The 25862-nt window shown below is 41.3% G+C and overlaps 1 protein-coding gene across 1 annotated transcript; it reads left to right on the top strand.

The window, feature by feature from the left end:
• The first annotated feature begins 208 nt into the window (after window positions 1–208).
• LOC148043453 (cytochrome P450 2J5-like) lies at window positions 209–25862 on the top strand. Its single transcript, XM_087725103.1, has 9 exons — window positions 209–376; window positions 2090–2252; window positions 3659–3808; window positions 8147–8307; window positions 16201–16377; window positions 17577–17718; window positions 21702–21889; window positions 23685–23826; window positions 25531–25862. Exons 1-9 carry the CDS (start codon window positions 209–211, stop codon window positions 25725–25727), a joined length of 1488 nt encoding a protein of 495 aa, XP_087581229.1. The 3' UTR covers window positions 25728–25862.

Raw genomic sequence — 25862 nt, 5'->3', positions numbered from 1 at the left:
AAGGCCTGCAGCCTTGATCATAACTTTTTTATCTGGTTCCAAATTAGCTTGGCTCCAAAAGTTGTCCTTCCTAATTTAAAAGGTGTATACAAAATGAAAATAATATAAATAGGGAAGCAGCAACATGTGTAAAGAAATCTAAAGGTAGCTGAGGATAAGGTTCACTTTATTCAGATCGACTAGGCAGAATCAACGAGGAAGCAGGAGGATGGAGACATGGATCATTTTGATTCTTCTGCTGTTGGCTGTGTTGATCTTGAATTTCTTAGCACATCGGTGGTCAAGAAGGCGTTTTCCTCCTGGGCCTCTTTCCTTTCCTCTCATTGGAAGTACGTGGGTTATTGGGACTAGACTTCAAAAAGATACATTGATTAAGGTATTTGTTTCCAAACCTGCTTTTTCTTCTTAACATTTACTCACAGGCGCAGGGTCTGCTGGTTTCAGATCAATCCAGTCTCAAAAGTCCTTTTTCAAAAAGGCAAATGACTTTTTGAAAGTTTGCTTCCCATCCAAGAAGCTTCATCAGTTCAACTGATCAGTTCATCAGTTGAATGGATGAAGCTTCTTGGATGAGAAGCAAAATGTCTCCTCCCCCCCCCCCCCCCCCGCTCCTCAGCCTGAAAAAAAACAGTCCATTTGCCTTTTTGAAAAAGTATCTTGAGATCGCTTTGACCTGGATGAACGAGAATCTCCATAGACAGATCAATTGAGTGTTGCTCCATTGCTTGTGTCAGGAATTGAATGATCACCTTGCTGTCTTGGCATGACATCATGGCTCAAGAGAGTGACTGGCTCAAAGTCACCCTCTGGCTTTCATGCCCAAGGAAGGACTAGAACTCACTGTCTCCTGGTTTTTAGCCTGATGCCTTAATCACTAGACGGAACCAGCTCTCAGGTCAAACTGTCCCTCATTTCTTTCTAAACAACGTTTAAGATCAAACATTATGGGAGACAATTTTGAAACTTTTTCAAGGTACAACAATAGTGGGGAAACGGGTTCTGCTAATAAAATATTCTGGCACAATATTAATGTAGAAAATAATTTAATGAATAAAGAAGACTGTTTTTACTTCATGCTCACTGTCTTAATAATTTTAAAAAACTGCCTTTTGTTGGTCCCAGATTGTGAAGTATTGTTGAGAAAATTGCAAGTTTTATTGCATCAGAAATATTTATCTATAATGCCTTGGGTGAACATTATCTTCTTAGTTTTAAAACTTTAATATACAATGTTAAATCTATTCAATGAAGTTGTTGTCAATTTAATTAGTATTTAAACGGTAATGATTGCTACTGGTACAATTTATTGCTATGCATTGTATATGATTAACAATCAAAACAGGAATGCATTTGCTATGTTGAGCAGAACAAAGACTAAAAAGTAATTTTGAATTCTTGATGATAGTACAATCATGGGCATCCTCGTTTCTTTGGGTAGTTGGCCGGAGGCTAATGAGCTACATGGGTCAGGGATCTGCTTATGGTTCATTTTACACATCTGGGGAAAACCTGAATCTGAAAACTTCCCGGTTTTCCCCACCCAGTTGAAAGTTCAAGATCTTGTCCCCCACACCCACAAGTCCATCACATGGTCCAATCTTCCACTGCCATGCTGTCAGTTCCACCCATCCAGTTCTGGTCAGGCTCAGAGGTGCAGAGAACAAAATATGATCTTGGTTTTAGAAAGTAATTTTTTATTTTGACAACAACACATTCTACTCCTTACTATTCCCCCTCCCAATTCCCCACTAATGAAACAGCATAGTAAAATAAGAGAGAGTGTGGCAGGCCAAAGATCCTAAAAGGAACCGGCTGCAGGCCTGACAAGAGATCCAATCTAGAATTCAGGAGAAATTTCTTGAAAGTGAAAACAATAAACCAATGGAATGATTTATCTTTGGAAGTTGTGAGTGCTCCATCACTGAAAGCTTTAAAAAGAGGCTGGACAACCAGTCCAGTATAGGATCTCCTGTTTGAGCAGGGGGTTGGTCTAAAAAACCTCCAAGATCCCTTCCAACTCTGTTATTCTATTATTTTGTTATATAAAATAATTCATTATATAAAATAAATGTTTATTCCCACTTGGCAGCTAGCAAAGAGATATGGAACCCTGTACACAATGTGGTTGGGGAATCAACCTGTAGTAGTGCTGTCCGGATTCAAAACAGTGAAAGAAGGGATGGCCAACTTCTCAGGAGAATTCTCTGATCGAATAGTGACCCCTTTCTTCACAACTATTGGAAGAGACATGGGTAAGTTGCTAATTTGGCTAGATTCCTGGAAAAGAGGGTGAAAATCAGCTCACAATAAATGGAGACACCAAACTCTGATAAAGTTTCGAAAGAGTTGTTTTCTTACAACCCACATTAACAGGCAACAAAATTTGCAAGTTTCCTTGGGGCAAGATGGCTCCTCAGATACCATGGACCCAATGCTACATATTGGGTTTTAAGGGTGAATTGCTTGAATTGAGGTGTGGTGGCACAGTGAAATGCAGTACTGCAGGCCACTTCTGCTGACTGCCGGCTGGCTGTAATTTGGCAGTTTGAATCCCACCAGGCTCAAGGTTGACTCAGCCTTCCATTCTTCTGAGTTCAGTAAAATGAGGACCCAAATTGATGGGGACAATAGACTGATGCTGTAAACCACTTACGGAGGGCTGTAAGAGCACTGTGAAGTGGTACATAAGTCTAAGAGCTATTGCTATTGGACTCAGAAGCAAACTGGAAGCTAACACAGCTCACATAGCAGTGGTATTATATGTGTCCTCCCAGGGCCCCCCAGAACTGTATCTGCCACTGCATTTTGCATCAGCTACAGCTTCCAAGTACTCTTCAACTATAGCCCCATGTAGAGCACTTTCCAATAATACAATTGAGATATGGCCAGGACATGAACAACTATATGGAGGGCCTCACAATCCTAATAATGATGCAACTAGTGAACAGCACCAAGTGTTTCCTCAGAGCATGGGGAAGATGATTGAATAAGTCCATCCTGAATTATTTTTGAACTAAAATATTCTGGGAATCCAGTCCTAGAGGAGATCAACCCTGACTGCTCTTTAGAAGGCCAGATTCTGAAGATGAAACTCAAATACTTTGGCCACCTCATGAGAAGGAAGGACTCCCTGGACAAGAGCCTCATGCTGGGAAAGACTGAGGTCAAAAGAAGAAGGGGACGACAGAGAAGGAGGTGGCTGGATGGAGTCACAGAAGCAGTAGGCATGAGATTAAATGGACTCTGAGGGATGGTAGAGGACAGGAAGGCCTGGAGGAACATTGTCCATGGGGTCACGATGGGTCGGACATGACTTCGCCAATAACAACAACAAATTCTGGGATTTGGCCTCAGGGAGCCCTTTTGGTTTTATTTTAGGTTTCTCTATTCTTTAACTATTAAGCCACCCACCATTGAGTTGGGAAGATAGATACATATTTTTAGAACTCCTGTAGTGTCAATTATTAATCATTTAATAGTGGGCTAGATATGGTAACTTAAGTGAACATCAACAGCGAAGTTCACAAGATCTGAAGGAACAACAACAACTGTAGGTTCAAGAGTGTGAGCTTCAGGAAATGTGGCTCCTTTCTGAATTCCAATCAAAGCCTTGCTAACATAAATTTTGTCAGCCATAATTTCTCACTCAATTCCTTAGGCATTCTATTGTCAAATGGTCACATTTGGAGGCAGCAGAGGCACATTGTTGTCACTTCTTTACGGAAACTGGGACTAGGGAAGAAAAGCATTGAGTACCAGATACAAGAAGGATGCCGCTCGCTTACAGAGATCTTCATACGTACAAAAGGTATGTAGTATTAGGTCACAATAATGTATAGAAGTCAGTGGTGGGATTCAATTTTTTTTACTACCGGTTCTGTGGGCGTGGCTTTGTGGGAGTCATGTGGCTTTGTGGGCAAGGCAGGGGAGGATACTGCAAAACCCCCATTCTCTCCCCACTCCTGGGAGAAGGTTACTGCAAAATCCCCATTCCATCCCCACCCCACTATCCTGCTTTCCAGCTCCGTTCTCCTGTGCAGGGCAATAAAAGAAGATCAGCTGGGAGGCAGCAGGGGCGTGGCCAGCCTATTTTCTGGTTCTCCGAACTATTCAAAATTTCTGCTGCTGGTTCTCCAGAACCTGTCAAAACTGGCTGAATACCACCTTTGATAGAAGTGTAGTTAATGAACGAAACAGGCCTTGTGCAGAAAAAGCAAAATAAAGAGTGTGCATAGGATGCAATAATGACAGCATAAAAAGCCCAAGTTCAGTGGTCACCAAGCCCAAGTAGTTGGATTCGCATGTTTAAAGGAACATGGAGATTGTGTTCACAAAGTAGAGTAATAGCAGCCAACTCATCAAGCAAACAGGTAATTGTATGAAGAGGTAGGTTGGTCCTCTTCCTCACCTCTTCTGTTTGGCTGTGTTACCCTCTGCTGCCTGGGCACCCCGTATTGCATGGGTGTATAGGTAGTCCTCCCTTACCAACTACTCATTAGGTAACTATCTGAAGTTATGACGGTGCTCAAAAAGCAACTTTACAGAAGAAATAAATGAATAACCATTCTCAAACTTTGCAGCTTCCCTCAGTGACACAATTTCCATTCTAGTCAGCACACCTTACCCAGTGCCTGACATGTTTGCTCTCTTTCACCCCATTACTGAGCAGAGAGTTTGGAGAGAAAGGGACTGCAATACCTTAAGCTGTTTACTCTTCTAGGCCAGAGGTCCCTTACTCTAGGGCGAGAGCTAAAACTGGTCTGTACTCTATTCTGAACTAGGCTGCATGAGTGGTGGAGAGCATGTGCACACACAGAACTCCACTGGCATGAGTGATGGGCACTCATGCTCATACATGAAACTCCGTTTTTGTGTACCTGCCATTGTGCAATGCAGTTGTGTGAGTTCACACATGCACCTGCCTCTCTCATACAACCATTCCCTCTCCCCCACCCACCCCTGCCAGGACACCAAGTCAGAAAGTTTGGGGATCATTGTTCTACACATCAAAAGCAATGTGATTGCCTGGCAGATTGGGACTGGGAACCATGAGCCCACTGCACACACAAAAATTCAGTACTATTTTGAAATCCCTTTCTCTCCAATCTCTCTTCACTGTGAGGGTGAGGGTAGAGAAAGAGAAAAAGCAAGCAATTTATGTAGGTAATCTCTCCTTTGCTGGACCTTTCCCTCCCCCACAAAGCAGAGGGATTGGAAGGGAATTTCAATGCAGTAAGCTTTTTGTTCTTCTACGCATTGAGAGCAATGTGTGTTCTGGCAGCAGGAAAGGGCCAGGCAAAGCAGAGATTGCACACAGAAGTTGCTTCACACAGCAAAGAGATTGGAGAGAAAGATATTTCAAGATAGTAAGCTACTTGCATAACACACCCACAGTTCCCAGACCCAGATTGTGCCACAATACCTTTGCTTTTGAGGTAACAATATAGTTAATATAGCCCTGAAGTATTTCAAAGAGTGAGGCAGTGCTTAGAAGACAAACACAATCTTGGGAAGGAGGAGCCAATGTCGTGATGTTACAACGTGCGGTCTCGACACTCCGAGACCGCCATTGATACTTTTGCCGCTGGACGGTCCATTTGGACCTAAACCATTCCGCAGAGATGGTGATCAGGAAGACGAAGACTTGCTGGTCTCAGGGACATCACAAAGTCCCTGATTGACCCAAGGGAAGCTCTTCAAGATGGCGGTAAATAAGCAGCCCCAGGCTGATGAAGTCGGGAAAGCTCCGGAAGGAAGTGAAAAGAGAAAGCGAGTCCATCTGGTGATGTATTTTTTCCATTTTGGAAAAGACTGCCCAAAGAAAAAAAAATTAAAGCCAAATTAGATCCTTAAGCAAAAGAATTAAGCGGCAAAATTAACTTATATTGGACTTCCTTGGAAAGCTTTTTTTTCTTTGTAACTATACTTTGTGGATTGAAGTGCTTGCAACGTTTCTCATTTTTCCTCTTAAAGTGAATGGATTAATTTTTTTTCTTCTGCTTTTTGTTGCTTTATTTTTTGACTTCTGGATTAAAACCTTCCTTTTTATTTTAACTATTCTTCCTATTGTTATTAAATTTCATTAAAGAAATTTAAAGAACTTTGTTTCCTATAAGCCAGAGATAAATATTAGAAAGTGAAAAGTAGCAACACTGCCATTTAGAGGTTAGAGGCTAGAGTTTTTGAAACAACATATTTCTTCTCTTTTCCTCTTTGATCTTACTGACTTTGTAGTTGAAGGGTTTGCAAATTGTTTACAGAAACTGATAAAGAGCCAAGGGCATGAATTGTTTTTGCAGGTGCTTTTGAGAACTATTTTGGCAAGGGAGAGAAAGGGGGAAAAAACAGAACCCTTCTCCTTTGAAGAGCATAAAGGAACTTGTGTTTAAGTCAACCTAAAATAAAAAAATAAAAGGGGCCTGGAAGGCTAGTGTGGCAGTGGCTATTAGTTTTTTTTCCATTTATTATTGTCCCACCACATTGAAAATTTCTCAAGAGAAATGCTTACCCTCTCCTGTGTGAACTTCAAGCAGCTTCTCAGAAGGCTATAAATCTCCCTTGGGAAAGATATTTTCTTCAAATTGTGCACAGATAATACAGAGAAGTGTCTTTGAAAGCACTGCTGTGCTCTGCCCCCCCCCTTTTTTTCACTTTAAATCAGGGGTGTCCAACCTTGGCATTTTAAAACTGGTGGACTTCAACTCCGAGAATTTCTCAGCCAGCATTCCCAGAAGTTGAAGTCCATACATCTCAAAGTTTCCAAAGTTAGACACCGCTGCTAAATGAAACTCCAAAAGAGTCTAATTAGAGAAAGGAATAAAGACCTATGGTTTATTTATTTATTTTTCAATTTCTATGGCAACCCATCTCAAACAAGTTTATATAATGCTAATAACCCTAACATAAAATTAAGCATAGAAGCTTCATGCTCTTCTCTGGGAGTGCCAAGAACATTTCTGCCTCTGCTTGACTTCATCTTGATGACATCGCCGCAGCTGCCAGGCACAGAAGGATGAAAGTAGCTAGAGCCGCTCCAAAGCAGTCAGGCGGGCGGGTGAGCGAGGATCAGGCAGCCTGATCCTCCCTCCTTTGCTCGCTGGGAAGTGCGGAGAAGAGCACGAAGTCCAGGAAGGTTCTCAGCACTCCCCAGTTGCTTTTGCGGCTTCCCTGAGCGCGCCTGGAAGAGGATGGCACTCTGGGAAGCCATGAAAGCGACTGGGGAGTGCCGCGAACCTTCTTGCCTCTGCTGGACTTCATGCGTTCCTCACAACTGCAATAGACGTCCAGAAGCGGCGGGGGCTGTCGGACTGGAAGCCCAAACCCCATTAGCCACAAAAGCTGCTTCTGGATGTCTATTGCAGTCAAGAGGAGTGCATGGAGAAGAGTGCAAAGTCCAGCGGAGGCAAGAACGTTCTCGGCACTCCCGAGAACCTTCCTGCCTCTGCCGGTTGCCAGTTCCCCAGCTGGCATGGTCCTGCCCGTGTGCCTCCTCCTCCTCCTTCCTCCTTCTCTTCACTCCCAAAAGGCTCTTCTCCTCCTTACTGGAGCTCAGCAGGAACCGGGCACAAGGGATGGGAAAGAAAACCACACCTGGGAAAACTTCGCCGGGAAGGGAGGCGGGGAACTAGTGGGGGGGCAGGGAAACCCTGGAAGGCCCCTGTGATTTTCTGGCAGCCACACCTCCTATGCAAGTTCAGGTAAGTCCTAGGAGGCCGGCTGCACTGCACAAGCTACCGCCCATGAGTGGCAATGGAACAGGTGGGGCAAGCGAGCGAGGGGGTGGCGCTCCATGATGAACCTCTTCTAACTGGTATGGTAGATTTCTGGAAGGTCTTCTGCCGAACCAGTTAGAACTGGCAGGAACCCACCCCTGCCCTGTAGCCATATACCTACAGTTCTGATAGCTCCAGTTTCTGAACATGTATTGGCAAAATTAGGCTCCCTCAAATGGCAGCTTTCCCACTGACAGTTGCCCAAATCTCTTCCTGCAATAATTGTTTCTTTTGTCTTTTTATGTGTTCTATTCAATTTCTAAATTGAAAATGAATTGCCAAACAATCCAATTGCCTTCCTGCTTCCAGCTAGAAATATTAACATTAATTAACACAAGGATCTTGACTTATTCTTCATGTCTTTTCATTTTCAGGGCAACCTTTTGATCCTTCCATCCCGTTATCCAATGCAGTCATTAATGTGATATGTGCTTTGTGTTTTGGATACCAATTTGCTTTGGAAGATGAAAACTTCTTGAAGTTAATTGCAGCACTTGATGATATAATAGATTTCACCACCACCTTTTTTCACTTGGTGAGTAATCTTTCCTGCTAATCAGGCAGCTGCGCCTATCAAGATATTCAAACCCTTGGGCTTCATCTCTCAAATTCTTAACCTAATTATCAAATATAAATAATAGATAATGGTGTCTATAGCAATAGCAGTAGACTTATATACCGCTTCATAGGCCTTTCAGGCCTCTCTAAGCGGTTTACAGAGAGTCAGCATATTGCCCCCAACAATCTGGGTCCTCATTTTACCCACCTCGGAAGGATGGAAGGCTGAGTCAACCCTGAGCCGGTGAGATTTGAACCGCTGACCTGCTGATCTAGCAGTAGCCTGCAGTGCTGCATTTAACCACTGCGCCACCTTGGCTCTTCCAAGGAAGAGTCATTGGACGTATATAATACTTTGAAGTTTAACAAATGCTCTGAGTTCAGTTACCATATTTTTTGGAGTATAAGACGCATCTTAGTTTTTGGGGAGGAAAATAGCGAGGGGGGGGTAATTCTGCCTACCGGGTATTCATCTGGCTAGTCCTTCAGCACATTAGTTCACTTGTTGGTTTTAAGGTTGGGGATGATGGGGGTTGTGCTTGTTGGAGGGAGCAGCAATTAGAAAAGCAGGCAAAGCACAGAAAATCACTTAGCTTGTATTTGGGCTGAAAAACAGATTCTAAAACACAGCTGATTGTCGGAGGGAGCAGCAGTTGCAGTATTTTTGGGAGTATAAGACGCACCGGAGTATAAGATGCACCAAGGGTTTGAAGAGGCAAATAAAAAAAAGTTTTTGCACTCTGCAAACCTCCAAAAAACGGCCCATTTTTTGCAAAAACAGGCTGCTTTTTTGTTAAAAAAAAGGGGGGGTTGGAAAGCCTTTAGGAAGCTTATAGAGTGCTCCTGGGGGCTGGGTAAAATTGAGCAAAAAATGGGCCATTTTGTGCTCATTTCTGCCCTCCCCAGCCCCCAGGAGCTTTCTAAAAGTTTCCTAGAGGCTATGCATGACCATTTTAGTGAAGGGGGTGGGGTTTCAGGAGGCAAAAAATGCAGTATTCAGTGTATAAGACGCACCCAGATTTTCAGCCTCTTTTTTGAGGGAAAAAGGTGCATCTTATAATCCAAAAAATACGGTAGAAAAGCAGGCAAAGCACTGAAGATTGCTTAGGCTGTTTGGGCTGAAAAACAACTTCAAAAGCACATCTGATCCTCGGAGGGAGCTCCAGTGACTAAAGCAGGCAAAGCAGGGAAGGGGTAAGAGTAGACAGAAGCTGTTCTTGGTAGCCATTTTGGACACTGCATGTCGAGCATATAGAGGCTGAAAATGCAACACTTGGAGCCCCAAAACACAAGCCATTGCTCATGATAATCTCTGCAGCCAGGAAGAGGACATGAGGAGGTTGAAGGGCAGGGGCCAATGGGTGGGAGGGGCTACATTCGGAGTATTAGATGCACCCAAATTTTCAGCCTCTTTTAGGAAGGAAAAAAGTGTGTCTTATACTCCAAAAATATGATAGTTAGTTAGTTTACTTTATTGTCATTGCGCTTCGTACAACAAAATTAAATGCCATCTTCAGTGTACATTATAACTATAAAAATAAAACTCAAACACACATCCTTCACATTCTATACACAATTGAATTGAAAACCCATGCTTTTATTATCCTGTACCGTCTGCCAGATGGTAATAGTTTTTTTAAAAGGTGCTGAGGATGAGATGGATTTTAAGGATGTTTTGAACTTTCTTAAGGCAGCGGGAGCTCTAAAGCTCTTCCAAAGAGAGGAGAGGGCAACCAATGATCCTCTGGGCAATGACGTTGACCCTTTGGAGCGCTGTCCTATCTGTCACTGTGCAATTGGCAAACCGTACACAGGTGCAGTAAGTTAAAATACTCTCTATGGTGTACAAGGGTGGGAAGGGTTATACAAGAAGTGCAGTGTGGTCAGTGAGGGGGGTACAAGGAAATGAGGGGATGCGCAAGAGAGGTGGTGAAGATTGGGAAAGGCGTGCAAGGGTTTGGCCAGTCAGGTGGGTGTGCAAAGATTCAAGGGAGAGAACTTCTCTGTTATCTTTGCACACTTGGTAGAAATGAATATTTGCATAGCGTACTAGACCATGAACCGAACAGCTTCATTTTACTTTGGTGCACTGTGGAAACCCAGTAGATTAACTTAATTTATGGTTTAATTTGTTCCATTAAATCCCACCTGGACAATTTAAATTGTGAAAAGAATGCCATATGAACAGCGCTACTGTTTTACCTTTGGACAATGAAGGAAATTTGCTCTTTGTTTATAGTTGTTGCGATATACGTGCAGGTATGCATTCAGCCATACTGTAACACGTATAGAACAGAAGCAATAATTAACCATATGATTAAATCAGTAAACTAAAAGCAATAATTGGCCATATGATTAGACCAGTAAGACAAACTGTCCAACTCCAAGCGTTGATTAAATCAGTACCCTTAACACTAAGCAGATCAGCAACCACAGACTTGTAACTAAGCGTTGATTAAATCAGGGGTTACAACTGTTTAACTCTCAAACATTAATTAAGCATTGGATGTTTGCATGATGATAAAAGGTTTATTGACTATGAGTGTTCTTCGAGTCTACATGAGAGTAAATGAGTTACCATATACTGTAAACTTGCACAATCATGATTGGTCCGCATTGGCTATGTGAATCCACCCCTCCCTTGTGTATGATCAATAAAAGAAGCCTCCGGACTCTGTTCCGGGTCGGTTTCGTCCCGAAGGAAATTCGTGTCCGAGTCTTCTTTCCTCATTGGCTTCATGAACCACCCGCGGAGAAATCGCATCTGGTGACCCCGACGTGATGATCCATGCTGCCCATCTCATCTCACCCTCGGCCGGGAAAAGCCTCGCACCCAGGGCCGGCCGTCTGCGAACGGAGCACCCTCTCAATTCGTGAGTATGGGATCGGGTTTCTCGAAAGAACAGGAAGCGCACCTTCATGAGCTTCGGGATATCTAAATTTTCTAGTGTAATTATTCAAGCGATGGGCAAGTCGCTTCCCGTTTTCCCCTCAAAAGCATTTAATTGACTTATTGACTGATGTCTAAAATCATTGTCCAATCTACCCGGAAAAAGGGGTCTTTAAAGCTCTCCTTATGGATAAAATTGGGCACCTACTTCCATGAGGAACCCCGAGCCCCTCCGGGCGTTTTAACAACATGGCGTTTACTTATCAAAAAAGCCTAGCAAGCCCCTTCCTCTTCCCTTCTCTCTTCTTCTCCATCAACATTGAAACATGTGATCCCCTTTTCTGTTCAGGGCTCAAGCCATGTGGCCCTGTCCAACAGTAAACCATCTTTCCAAGCAGCCTCCATGTCTCCAGTGTCTTCTTCCCCACTTGGAGCTGAACCCAGAAGGACATTTCTCTCAACAATTGGCGACCCACAGATGGGACTCCAAGCTAGCCTAACCAATGGATATGGCCCAGGTAAGCCTCCCATGCCGGCACAGACCCCATTGAGTCTGTGGGTGGACTTTATCTTGGCCTTAACCATTGGATCTAGGTTTTAAAGGGGTTTTGAGTTTGAGCTCAAAGGCTGCCTGGAAAGAAGGTGAGTACCTTTAAATTTTAATTCTCTAAAGTTTAAATTTTTGTTGTTGTTTCTGTTGTTCTGTGATAATACAGGAAAACTAATTTGGCTACATAAAGGTACTTAAAAGAAAAGGGAAAAATGTTGAGGTTTCTTTTTTTCCTCCTGTCTCTTTGTCTCTTTGTCTTCTATGTGGTTTGTTTAAGATTTGTGCCTTCCCTAATTTAACAGATTTGTGCTGGGGATGTAGGATGTGAAAACCTGAGAGTTCTGTTTTTTCCCTTCTTATTTTCTCCTTGTTCTTGTGTAAATGTGTGCCTAAGTCTTTGTGCACCCTCAAGGTCTAAACTGGCAGAAATTGCCTTCGCTCAGTTTGTCCCCCCCCCAAAAGAGTACAGAGAAGTGTTTTTTTTCCTTCCTTCCTTCCCTTTGCCTTAAAGTAACAACCCAGGAAATGTTCTAAGTTCATTTACAGGAAAAGTTTCATCCTTGCTTCTATCGTGTGTTTAAATGATTTTACCTGTTTATTTCCTTCCTGAAGCATGTGAATCCAAACCCCACTTTGCATCTGTGATATCCCCATAATGTTACCAGTTTATCTGTTTAGTAACTGATGATTTTACCTTTTTTTAAATTCTGCCTGCAAGCTTTCTACCCTCCCCAAGCCCCTCCCTTACCCTTAATCCCCCAACAATGCCTTTTCTGTGGGGGAGGGAACCTTGTTTTCATGTTTTTCAGGCCTGGAAGATTTACTCTTCAGGTGAGTAAAGATTTTTTCTTTTGGGGGAGGAGGAGAGTGTTGCCTTGTGTGTGTATGTATAAGATGAAGGAAATTCCTACTAAAGGTTTGCCTTCACCCTGAGTAAAAACCCTCTGCACATTTATCTGGCCAACCTACTCGAAACCTGGCCCCTAGAAGACAGTTTTCATTTAGATTTTGTAACAAGTTTGCTGATTTTCTGGCCACCATCAGATGAACTGAAGAGAAATTCTAACTGAGTTTCTTCCCCAAAGCGATTAAAGCCTGACTGAATGGGAAGACCTAGGTAATTGGACTTGATTACTTTGATGTGATGTCTGTTAAAAAAAAATTCTTAGGTGTGCATCTAATAACATGTAGAATTGAATTGAAGTTTGATCAGCTAGCTAAATAAAGACATTTGAAGATTTAAAGTGGCAGAACCTCCCCCAGGCCTGAAAGTGTTGTTTCATGGTATGTGTGCATGTGTGTTTGTAATCATTTTCAGACCTGGAGGGAAGTTGAGATCTCTTAATAATAGAAAGTGGAGCTCATTGGCTTATGTACAGCTCCCTGAAATAATTGTAATAACTGCTTTGTATGAAAGAATGAATGAAATGGGATATTTTTGTGTGTGAAATTAATTTACACAAACAGTCTGGTTGCAGTGCAAATGTATATTGAATAGTAAAAGTTGGTATGAATGTACTTTAATTCCTTTCATATAAAGAAATAGTAAGTTGCAAGATTGTTTAATGGTATGTGTGTGTATGCTTGTGTGTTATCATTTCCAAACCTGAAAGGAGGGTGAGATCCTCTAATAAATAAAATGAAGCTTGGTGGCTTGTGAAAAAGCTTCCTGAAATAATTATAATGATTGGTTGGCATGAGCAAGCATGATTGCAGTATGAATGTATATGTCCCCGAAAGTGATAACTGAAGAGATCCAAAGACCTGTGATTGCCTGCGTGAAACCCCCCCCTCTTCCCCCCCCCAGTCATTCTTTGGAGGGAAGCAGGAGAAATGGGGAGAGAGTGTGTCTGCTCATTTTTACAATGAACGTGTGTATGAAATGCCCCTAGAGATACTTGTGAATGCCTCTGTGCATTACCCCCCCTTCTTTCCCTCATTCCTTTTGGGTCATTGAAGGGTGGCTGAAGTTTTTTGCTCATTTTAACCAATTTTTATTTCCTCTCTCTTCTGAGAAATTTGGAGTAAATGGGTGACTTGCTCCTTCACCTTTAAAAGTTATGCAATTACATTTCCTTTTCTGCTCTGAATGCATTTTGGTTTTTCTCTTTTCCTTCTGGAAATTTTTGAGGTTTAAAATGCTTAATTAAACCTATAAACAGAAATGATTTTGAGATATTTTGCTTACATTTGTAAATGTTCTAACATACTTAATGAGAATTTGCTTCCATCTGAATGGAATCTAATATTTTGGAGTGTTGCCTCAAAGTACCTCTTTTTTTAATTGCATTTTTTAAAAAAAGTTGTTTTTCTTCCCTTTCTCTTTTACACCTGAGTGCATTTTTAAAAGCTTGTGAGTCAAGGTACTCTACCCTATGTTATTTTGTTTGTTTGTTTGCAACACAAGTTGTTGTCTCTTTTGAAAATTTACTCATCTTACTGCAAAAGTGTTTTAATCATAGAAGCAGTGGGAATGTCCTGTTCCATGAAATTTACATCATTTACATCGTCTGCCTTCTGGAATAATGTTTGGATTTCCACATTTGGACAGAATGGGTGAGATTCCACAACATGGGACTATGTCTGTATAGAACTGTATATTTGGCCTCTCTTTTTCTTCACCTAAGACACAAAGGACTGCTAACTCTTGAATTGGCTGCTGGTGATTGCATTCTGATAAAACCTGACATGAGGAGAAAAAACTTACCCAAGCCTGGGACAGACTCTACCTGACTGACCACTCTTATCAGCAAGCTAAGCCTAATGCCATCCAGCAGATATGAAAGAATGGACTCTGAGATGGAGAAGTAAAGACCAAAAGACTTTCTTCTATCCCCAGAAGACTATTGGGGAGGGTGAAAATTGATCCTAAAGTTCTCTTTCTTTGCTTTCTTCACAGAAATTCATTGTTAGGTTTCTTTCTTTTCTCATTTATATTGTAATCAGTTTAATGTATTCATGTAAGAATTGTATTTTGAGAATGATAGCACAGCAATTCTGAACACCTTGGATTTATGTCTAGTGGGAGGGAAAGTTTGTCAAAAATGTCTGTATTTTCTGTATTGTAGAAGCAGCTACACACGCGCGCGCACACACACACACACACACACACACACACACACACACAGAGAGAGAGAGAGAGAGAGAAGAGCCTATTCAGAATTAGGTTGAAACTATCTCCTCCACACACAGTTTTTGCACATTAGCTAAACTCAATTTGGCCTCACTAAAATAAAAGCCAGGGCAGGTTGAAGAACCATCCCTTTTAAAATGGGCAGCCTATACCTTAAAGGGAAAGCATGGCTGTGAATAATTTTTGGGGTTTAAAACCTGTCTGGAAGCTCATAAAAAGTGATATCTGATACTAATTGGCATGGAAAATTGGATACTGTAAATTTCTTTCCAGAAATTTGTACCCTCGTTGCTAGACCTTCATGGTTGAAAGCTAAACACATGTGCATTCCACTCACATGTTTTGAAGAGAAAACAAAAGAAAGGGGAGTATGTAGGAAATTTAATCTTACAAATTGTTGTCTTCAAATTGATGAAACTGGCAAGGTAGTGGCCGATCTCAGTTGCAGAAATTGGTTCACATACCCGTGCAAAAGTGGACAGGATTAATGGATGATGCAGGCTTCCTGGGAGGAATTTTTCGCAATTGGAAACAAGCTGCCTTCATGGCAGGCATGGCACTCCTAGGGTTTCTCCTTTTACCCTGTTTAATCCCAGTGATCCGAATCATCATTCAATCCACAATAGAAAGTATGACACAGGGCAAGAACATTAACACAGCAACATTTGATTCGCAACACAAAGCCCTACTGACAGCATTCTCTGATGAAGACCCAGAGAAAAACGATACTCCCTTCCGACTCCTCAAAATTTAAAACAAAAAGGAGGAGATGTTGCGATATACGTGCAGGTATGCATTCAGCCATACTGTAACACGTATAGAACAGAAGCAATAATTAACCATATGATTAAATCAGTAAACTAAAAGCAATAATTGGCCATATGATTAGACCAGTAAGACAAACTGTCCAACTCCAAGCGTTGATTAAATCAGTACCCTTAACACTAAGCAGATCAGCAACCACAGACTTGTAACTAAGCGTTGATTAAATCAGGGGTTACAACTGTTTAACTCTCAAACATTAATTAAGCATTGGATGTTTGCATGATGATAAAAGGTTTATTGACTATGAGTGTTCTTCGAGTCTACATGAGAGTAAATGAGTTACCATATACTGTAAACTTGCACAATCATGATTGGTCCGCATTGGCTATGTGAATCCACCCCTCCCTTGTGTATGATCAATAAAAGAAGCCTCCGGACTCTGTTCCGGGTCGGTTTCGTCCCGAAGGAAATTCGTGTCCGAGTCTTCTTTCCTCATTGGCTTCATGAACCACCCGCGGAGAAATCGCATCAGTTATATGAATTGTTCCCATGGCTGATGAGAAATATTCCGGGGCCTCACAAGAAGGCAAAGGACAGTTCAGATTTCATAGTTTCATTTGCAAAGCGCGAAATGGAGAAGCATAAGAATGACAACTCTCTCTGTGAACCACAGGATTTCATTGATCACTATCTACTTCAAATAGAAAATGTAGGTATTTGTTTTATTTCAATACCAGCTGCGTGGAAAAATGATTGGATTGCTTGATACTGCTGAACAGTAAGGGACCACTTTTTCCCTGTCTGTATCCTTATCTCATTGCAATGAGAATCCTGTATCAGTAAATGCATGTTGATTCCTGATTTGCATACAGACCCAATATAAGTAAATTTATATTGATTGTCTTACATAATTCAATCCCTGTATATGTGATAAAAATTGAGCTTCAAGACAGAGTTATTTCCTACTAAAAAATTGTTTTAAGAAAACAAGACTTTTAAGCTTTATACTACAGCCCTGTAATGAATAGCAATAACACTTAGACTTATATACTGCTTCATAGTGCTTTTATAGCCCTCTCTAAGCAGTTTACAGAGTAAGCATATTGCCCCCAACAATCTGGATCCTCATTTGACTGACCTCAGAAGGATGGAAGGCTGAGTCTACCTTCAGCTGGTGAGATTTGACCTGCCGAACTGCAGCTAGCAGTCAGCTGAAGTAGCCTGTAGTACTGTACTCTAACCACTGCACCACCTCGGCTCAGAATAAACTAGACTAGACTACACTAGACTAGACTAGACGAGAAGAGAAGAGAAGTTGGAAAGGACCTTGGAGGTCTTCTAATCCAACCCACTGCTCGAGCAATCGTCTGTACCATTTCAGACAAATGGCTGTCTAGTCTCTTTTTGAATGTCTCCAGTGATGGAGCATCCACATCTTCTGAAGGCAAGCTATCCCATTGGTTGATTGCTCTCTCACCGTTAGGAAATTTCTCCTTAGTTCTAGGTTGCTTGGTTAGTTTCCATCCTCGGTTAGTTTCTCATTTTGCCTTTTGGTGCTTTGAAAAATAGTTTGAGCCCCTCGTTAAACTATTTACCAAAACACCAAAAGCAAGCATCTCTCTCTTTTTTAAAATAAACAGATTTAAATAAAATAAATCTGCTCTCTTTTTTCCACACATTTTCTCATTTTTCATGTGAACCTCCTTACCTAAGAATAGATAGGAATCTTGATTTTGAATTTCTGCTGAACATTCACAAAATACGATTCTACTACTGCAGGTCGTACTCTGATTCATGGACTATCAGACATGACCACTGTGTATGGAGGTCTCTGTGCAGGGAAGAAATATATATGTACATCTGATCTGTAATAAGCGTAACAAATTAAATTTTCCTTTTGAACGTCAGAGCAAGCACGACTCCGAGACTTCCTACAATGAAGAAAATTTGGCTCAATGTATCCATGACCTTTTTCTTTCTGGAACGGAAACAATTACTTCTACATTGCTGTGGACAATACTCATGATGGCAAATCATCCTGACATTCAAGGTGACCAAAATCCCTGAAGGGGAACAATCCTATAATAACATTCTTTGTGTTTTAATAGCTATGGAATGAAAAGATGAATTTATTCTTTGTAATGATTTTCCCTGTTTCCCCAAAATAAGACCTCCCTGGATAATAAGCCCAATCAGGCTTTTGAGTGCATGCGTTGAAATAAGCCCTCCACAAAAATATTTAAACGCATGAGCAGCCAGTCCCTGCCATTTCATGGGGGGCAGAAGGGACTTATTCCATGCGCTCCACATGCATCTGCCCTCCACCCAGAACGGCATCGCAGAGACCACTCCCGCAAACTCTAGCTACCGTGCCCCTCCTCTTAGTGACAGCTGTAAAGAGAGAGGCAGGTCCAGCAATGCTAGGGCTGGCAAGAATATGCCAGAAACAGAGACAGAACTTCTGACCCTCTCTGGATCAGCTGATCTGTGCACCGTGCGCCAAGGTTAAGGGGAATCCTGCACCTCAAAAATAATAAGACCTCCCTGAAAATAAGGCCAAGCGTTTTCTTCAGGGATCAAAAGAAAATAAGACCCTGTCTTATTTTCAGGGAAACACAGTATGTAGGTAGATTTTGGAATCTAAAATAGAATCTAAAATAGTAGGATCTTAGTAGGATTATCTTATCCGGAGAATGTAAATTTATCTATCTATCTATCTATCTATCTATCTATCTATCTATCTATCTATCCATCCATCCATCCATCCATCCATCCATCCATCTATCCATCTATTCATCTATCTATCTAACTACCTACCTACCTACCTACCTATCCATCTATCTATCCATCTCTCTCCAGTCATATCTATCTATCTATCTATCTATCTATCTATCTATCTATCTATCTATCTATCTATCTATCTATCTATCTATCATCTACCTACCTATCTACCAATCCATCTATCCATCTATCCATCTCTCTCCAGTCATATCTATCTATCTATCTATCTATCTATCTATCTATCTATCTATCTATCTATCCATCCATCCATCCACCCATCCACCCATCCATCTACCCATCTACCCATCTATCCATCTATCCATCTATCCATCTCTCTCCAGTCCTATCTATCTATCTATCTATCTATCTATCTATCTATCTATCTATCTATCTACCTACCTACCTACCTACCTACCTACCTACCTACCTACCTACCTACCTACCTATCCATCTATCCATCTATCCATCTCTCTCCAGTCATATATATCTATCTATCTATCTATCTATCTATCTATCTATCTATCTATCTATCTATCTATCTATCATCTATCTATCTATCTATCTATCTATCTATCTATCTATCTATCTATCAATCATCTATCCATCTTTCTCCAGTCATATCTATCATCTCTCTCTCTCTCTCTCTCTCTCTCTCTATCTATCTATCTATCTATCTATCTATCTATCTATCTATCTATCATCTATCCATTAAACCATCCATCCACCCACCCATCCATCTACCCATCTACCCATCTATCCATCTCTCTCCAGTCCGTCCTATCTATCTATCTATCTATCTATCTATCTATCTATCTATCTATCTATCTAAATATCTATCTATCTATGCATCTATCCATCTATCCATCTCTCTCCAGTCATATCTATCTCTATCTCACTATCTATCTCACTATCTATCTATCTATCTATCTATCTATCTATCTATCTATCTATCTACCTACCTACCTACCTACCTACCTACCTACCTACCTACCTACCTATCTATCTATCTATGGAATTTATATTGCCACCTATTCACACATGGTGAGTCAAGGCGGCTTACAGATTATGAATCCTCATGTAAAAACAATAAAACTAATTTGAAAAAGAAAAGAAAAAGAATATGGACATACTGTTTGGGGGGCATTTATACCATTTCCCAAAAATATGACAGGGTCTTATTTTCTTTGGGCCCCAAAATAAATTGTTGGCCTTATTTTTGGGGTGGTCTTCTTATTTTTGAGATGCAGGAGGTGGCAACTGTGGTCATCTCATGGCGCTGCTGTGTTCAGGGAGGGCTTACTTTAGGGAAAGGGCTTACCATCTTTTTTTGAGTATAAGACGCTCCAAAGTATGAGACGCACCTAGCTTTTGGGGAGGAAAACAAGGGAAAAATATCTACCTCTGCCTCCAAGTAATTTGCCTCCTTGCAACCAACAAGAAACAGTGCAGACAATATACACTGTTTGTAGTGTTACATTTCAGACTATGCTTGTAGAGATGCTGTTAAAATTGATGTGCTTTCCGGAAGTATAGTTATTCTCTGCTATTTAAAAGAAAATACAATAGTACTGGGCCTCTTCAGAGCAAGCATTTGTTTTAAAAAGCTTCTTCATTTTGTTCAGCTGTCTAGAACGATAATAAATCAGTCTTTAAAAAGTAAGTCAAATAATTTGAACATTCTATAGGCATTTATAGTTATTGACTTACCTCCTTGCACCAAACAGCACAAGAAAATAAAATCTGCCTTTGCCTCTCAGCAGTTTGCTTCCTGGAGCAAACCGCAAGTTTCACTTTCAATTTCTCCCGATCATCAGCTGTTTCAGGCTGCAGGGATTGCTATAGCCGATTGCAGCCTCTGCAAACCCCCGTTTGCTGAAAGGAAGTAAATTGCTGGGAGAGAGAGGCCAAAGGGTCGGGGCCAGTGGTTGGGTGGGGCTACATTCAGTGTATAAGACACATCCTAATTTTCACCGTCTTTTGGTGCGTCTTATACTCCAAAAAATTCGGTATTTTAGCGCATGCGCTCAAAAGCCTGATTGTGCTTATCTGGGGATGTCAGGGTAACATTTTATTAAATTATAGAATAAAATAAAAAAAATGCAAAAGCAAATAATAGGACACAGTGAGAAGGGGAAGGGGAAAGAAAAGGGAGGAGTGGAGGAAGGAAAGGGGGAAAAAGGTCTTGATTTCCAACTCCCTCTGTTGCAGTAGAATAAAGCATTAACATTGAACCTCAATGTTTTACTTTTCCCTAGTAGTATAAACTAGCCATTTGTATAACAACAAATCAATCTAATCGGCAAAACCCAAAATCAATGTTTTATTTTTTTTCCACCCTCAAGCACGAAGTCCAGAAGCTGTCCCCATGTAGCAACAAAAGTACTTATATTCTTTTCTTTGATCGAAGTAGTCAATTTAGCCATCTCTGCCAGCTCCATCAGCTTCTGTAGCCATGGTGGGAATTAGAGATACACTTTTGATATCCTAATAAAATGTTCCCCTTGAGTTCTGTTATATTGGCTTAGTATGGTGGTGGTGGTGGGGTGTTCTAAGAGAGGTAGAGGATGAATGCAGGTGTGCCCATCAAGACAATAAAGTCCCACCAAGGTCATCCAGTGAATGAAGGCCATCTGACCTACCCAACAAGGAAAGTAATGAGAGTAAGGCAGGGTAAACAGGTGAATTTATGGGAATTAATAGGACCAATTTTCCAAACTGAATGAATGCTTCAGACCAAATCACAAAGTTGCACTGGATACTGTTTTAATTGATTGATTGCATCAAATATATTTAAATTTCTGCATCAATTTCAGCAACACTGAACTGAATCATCAAGAGCCGAGGTAGCGCAGTGGTTAGAGTGCAGTACTGCAGGCTACTTCAGCTGACTGCTAGCTGCAGTTCAGCATTTCAAATCTCAGTGGCTCAAGGTTGACTCAGCCTTCCATCCTTCCAAGGTCGGTCAAATTAAGAACCAGATTGTTGGGGGCAATAGGCTGACTCTGTAAACGGCTTACAGAGATCTGTAAAAGCACTATGAAGCAATATATAAGTCTAAGTGCTATTTCTATCAATGTTCGTACAATGTTCAAACCTACAATAGTCATGAAATTTTAGGAATTGAGTTGGTACTTATCCAGAGCAGAACCTGAGGAATTTTTTGACAAAGAATAAATATCTGTCAACGATACTCAATGCTTTTTAAAAATAAAATGTAACATTATAATTTGTAGTGCCTTTTTTTGCCTCCAGAAAAGATCTATAAGGAGATGGAAGATACCTTTGGTTCCACAAGCTCAATTTCCTATCAAGATCGGATAAATCTGCCTTACACCAATGCAGTAATTCATGAGATCCTGCGTATAAAATACGTATTATTATTTGGGATTCTCAGACAAAGCATAAAGGATGTGAAGATGAGAGGTTACCACATTCCAAAGGTAGAGAAACGTGTCCAGTTTGCACCCCAGTGGTCCAATATGGAAGGAAAAGCACAAGATGGCAATGAGAGAAATACTATATGTGTACTAATATCAATTAAATAGGCAAGAATCATGTAAATATAGGATTTTTTACAAATGTTAATTGTTTTAAAGGCAATCCACTCAATATTTTGTATTTCTTCTAGAAAGAACACACGAGACTATAGGCTCGTGATGGCAAACCTATGGCATGCATGCCAGAAGTGGCACACAGAGCCATCCCTCCGGGCATGCCAGCTGTCACCTGTTCCTCTTCTGGGTTCAAGCACACACATGCGTGCTGGCCAGCTGGTCTTGGCACACGCATGTACACCAGAAACCAGAAGACCAGGTGACTGGTGCACATTTGCGCACCGGAAACCGGAAGCTCATCTCTTCCAGTTTCACCAACACTGCTATAGGCCAATTTGGAATTCAGATTATGGCTTTTTGTATCCAGCTAGTCTCAGTCCTCCAGGGTCTTTCTATTAGTAGAGGGAGAAAAGAAACTAATTTGCAGATAAGCCAAGACTTTGAGAGAGATTTCAAAAGGTGAAAAAAATATTCCCGTATGACATTGAGCCATCTAGACGCATTCTCCCAAAATTCCTTACGACATCTACAGAGACAATCACTGGTATAGCCACAAATAAAATACATTAGATGTACAAGCACAAATATAATAGATAACACTAAATATTAAATGAGGGTAAAACCATGTTAACATTTCCATAATATGGTGCCATAGAATCCCAATAGGATAGACCACTGTTTCTCAACTTTGGCCATTGGACTTCAACCCCCGCAAAGCAAGGATGACTGGGGTATTCTGGGAGTTGAAGTCCACCCCTCTTAAAATGGCCAAGGTGGGAAACATTGGGATAGACATTATAGTTCATTATCCAAGGAAGTTAGCCATCTCACTGTTTCTGGTGGACTGCAATGATCATCATTCCAGATGCCTTGAAATTCCCTAAGGAAATTTATCTGAAACTATATACATTATTATTTGCTTGTTTCTTGGATGAAAACCCCAAAGGTGCTTTTTTTAAAGAGGCAAGTGGACGTGCTTGTTTTTCTTTGAAGACGTTTCGCTTCTCATCCAAGAAGCTTCCTCAGCTCCGACTGGATGGTGGGGAATGGAAAGGACTTTTACTCCTTGCAGACAGCTGGTCATCTGTGTTCTTTTAATGACCTTAATGACCCACACAGTGGCTCAGTGGCTAAGACGCTAAACTTGTCGATCAGAAAGGTCAGCAGTTTGGTGGTTTGAATCCCTAGCGCCACATAACGGAGTGAGCTCCCTTTACTTGTCCCAGCTTCTGCCAACCTAGCAGTTCGAAAGCACGTAAAAAATGCAAGTAGAAAAATAGGATCCACCTTTGTTGTGAAGGTCACAGCGTTCCGTGCATCTTCGGCGTTTAGTCATGCCGGCCACATGATCAGGGAGACGTCTTCGGACAGCACTGGCTCTTCGGCTTTGAAACGGAGATGAGCACCGCCCCCTACAGTCAGGTATGACTAGCACATATGTGTGAGGGGAGCCTTTATCTTTTTAACAACCCCTAAAAATTGCAAATGGCCAGCTGTCTGCAAGGAGTATAAATCCTTCCATTCCTCACCCTCCAGTCAGAGCTGAAGCAGCTTCTTGGACGAGAAGTGAAACATCTTCAAAGAAAAACAAGTTGCCTCTCAAAAAACAACAACACTTTGAGACTATTATTTGTTCATGGTATAAAACAGATCTGTTTGTCTTTGTTTTTTTTCCTTGCAGGGGACTATTATCGTGGGCAATCTGCTCTCTGTCCTTTGGGATCCTGAGGAATGGGAAACACCTGAAAAATTCAATCCAAATCATTTTTTGGACCAAGATGGGAATTTTAAAACTCGGGAAGCGTTTCTGCCATTTGGAAAAGGTCAATCCTTAAGTGTGGAGCAGTTTGCATTTTATAGATTGTCCCAAAGGTGCTTTTTCAGGAGGCAACTGGACTTTCTTGGTTTCCCCCCCCCCCTTCCTTTTGAAGATGTTTTGCTTCTCATCCAAGAAGCTTCTTCAGCTCTGACAGGGTAGCGGGGAATGGATCTTCAAAAACAACTTCAAAAGAAGGGGGAAAAATCCAAGAAAGTTCATTTCTCTCCTGAAAAAAGCACCTTTGGGACAACCATGACTTGGATGACTGAGAATCTCTGCAGACCGCCAGACGTGTCTTTCTGAGTAATTTTCAAACAATTTGACAACTCAAATCATTCTTTTCTTCATATTGGTTGGCTGGAATATACATTTGTTGTCTTCCCATAACCCCTTTTTTCTCCTCGTTGATAAAGAGAAAGGACCTAAATTCTGCTGTTGGTTTCCATGTCTGATGAGCAAAGACATATCTGATTTATTTAGGCTATAAATACAGGTAATTCTCAATTTACAATAATTCATTTAGTGACCGTTCAAAGTTTATGTCATATTTAGATAAATCTAAGATATTTGTAGAGAGAAAAAGAAAAAAATATAAAAAATATAAAGAGATTTACTGTAATGAGAAGAAAGAGGCAGTTATTGTACATTTAGATACCTACTATGTATATAAAGTATAAACGGTTATAATCTATTGCTATTGAGATAAACTATAAAATCCATCCAAATTCTATAAATTTTACCTCTCATTAATTTATGGCATTAATTTAGCTATATCTATGGGGGGTTTTTCCTATTGTAGCAACAGAAGAGGTCTTATTAATCTACAACTTACAATACAATACAATACAATACAATAGTGGAATTGGAAGGGACCTTGGAGGTCTTCTAGTCCAACTCCCTGCCTAGGTAGAAAATTCTATACTATTTCAGACAAATGGCTATCCAACATCTTCTTAAAAACTTCCAGTGTTAGGGCATTCACAACTTCTGGAGGCAACTTCTGTTCCACTGATTCATTGTTCTAACTGTCAGGAAATTTCTCCTCAGTTCTAAGTTGCTTCTTTCCTTGATCAGTTTCCACCCATTGCTTCTTGTTCTGCCCTCAGGTGCCTTGGAGAATAGTTTGACTCCCTCTTCTTTGTGGCAACCCCTGAGATATTGGAAGACTGCTACTTCAGGTAGCCTCCCAACTGCTGCTTCTTTGACAGCCACTTTGCAAAGCAGCTCTCAAAGAGGTGGCGGCTGGCCACAGGCTGCTGAAAAGCCCTCGAAGAACATGTTGGCGACGGCAGCAGCTTTTTTGCTGACTGGAGGACTTTTCAGCAGCCTGCGGCCAGCTGCCACCTCTTTGAGAGCCACTTTGCAAAGCATTGGGGTGAGCGAGCAGTCACTGGGCAGGCGGGGTGAGCAACCAGCGACAGGTGAACCGGTTTTGGGGTGTGGCCAGCCAGCCATCACTTCTGGTTTTTCGAACTGGGCAAAATTTTCAACACCGGTTCAGGCGAACCGGTGCAAACCGGCTGAATACTTCCTCTGGGTGTCCTGCTTGTGCAGGAGTTGGTCTCAAAGACCACCAAGGTCCACTCTGACTCTGATATTCTGCGTTCTACAGTCTCTCACACTTCCTCAGATGTCAATCAAATTGCTTGCAAGAGTGTATGTCTAAAATGATAACATGTTTTCTGTCCTTTCCATGTCTTTTCCGTAGGGTCTCATGCGTGTTTGGGAGAACAGCTGGCAAGAACTGAGATCTTCATCATATTAACCAGCCTGCTGAGGACCTTCGTCTTGCAACTACCTGAAGGAGTCAAGAAGCTCAATGACGAACCTGTAGTTACTATATCTTTGCATCCACATCCTTTTAGAATCTGTGCCATCCCCCGCCAAACATCACAATTTCCATAAAATCATTATAGCAGGAAATCATTTAGTTCATTTAGTGACTGTTCAAAGTTACAACACCACTGAAAATAGTGACTTAGGATCATTTTTCACACTTATGAGGGTGTTGTGTCTCCCCCAAGGTCATGTGATCAAAAC

The sequence above is a fragment of the Thamnophis sirtalis genome, unplaced genomic scaffold (assembly GCF_051295495.1).
Source record: "Thamnophis sirtalis isolate CommonGarterSnake01/CBP01778 unplaced genomic scaffold, rThaSir2_p1.2 scaffold_11, whole genome shotgun sequence".
NCBI lineage: Eukaryota > Metazoa > Chordata > Lepidosauria > Squamata > Natricidae > Thamnophis > Thamnophis sirtalis.
Note: the sequence above shows the minus strand (reverse complement) of the source record. Positions and strands in the feature narration are given on the sequence as shown.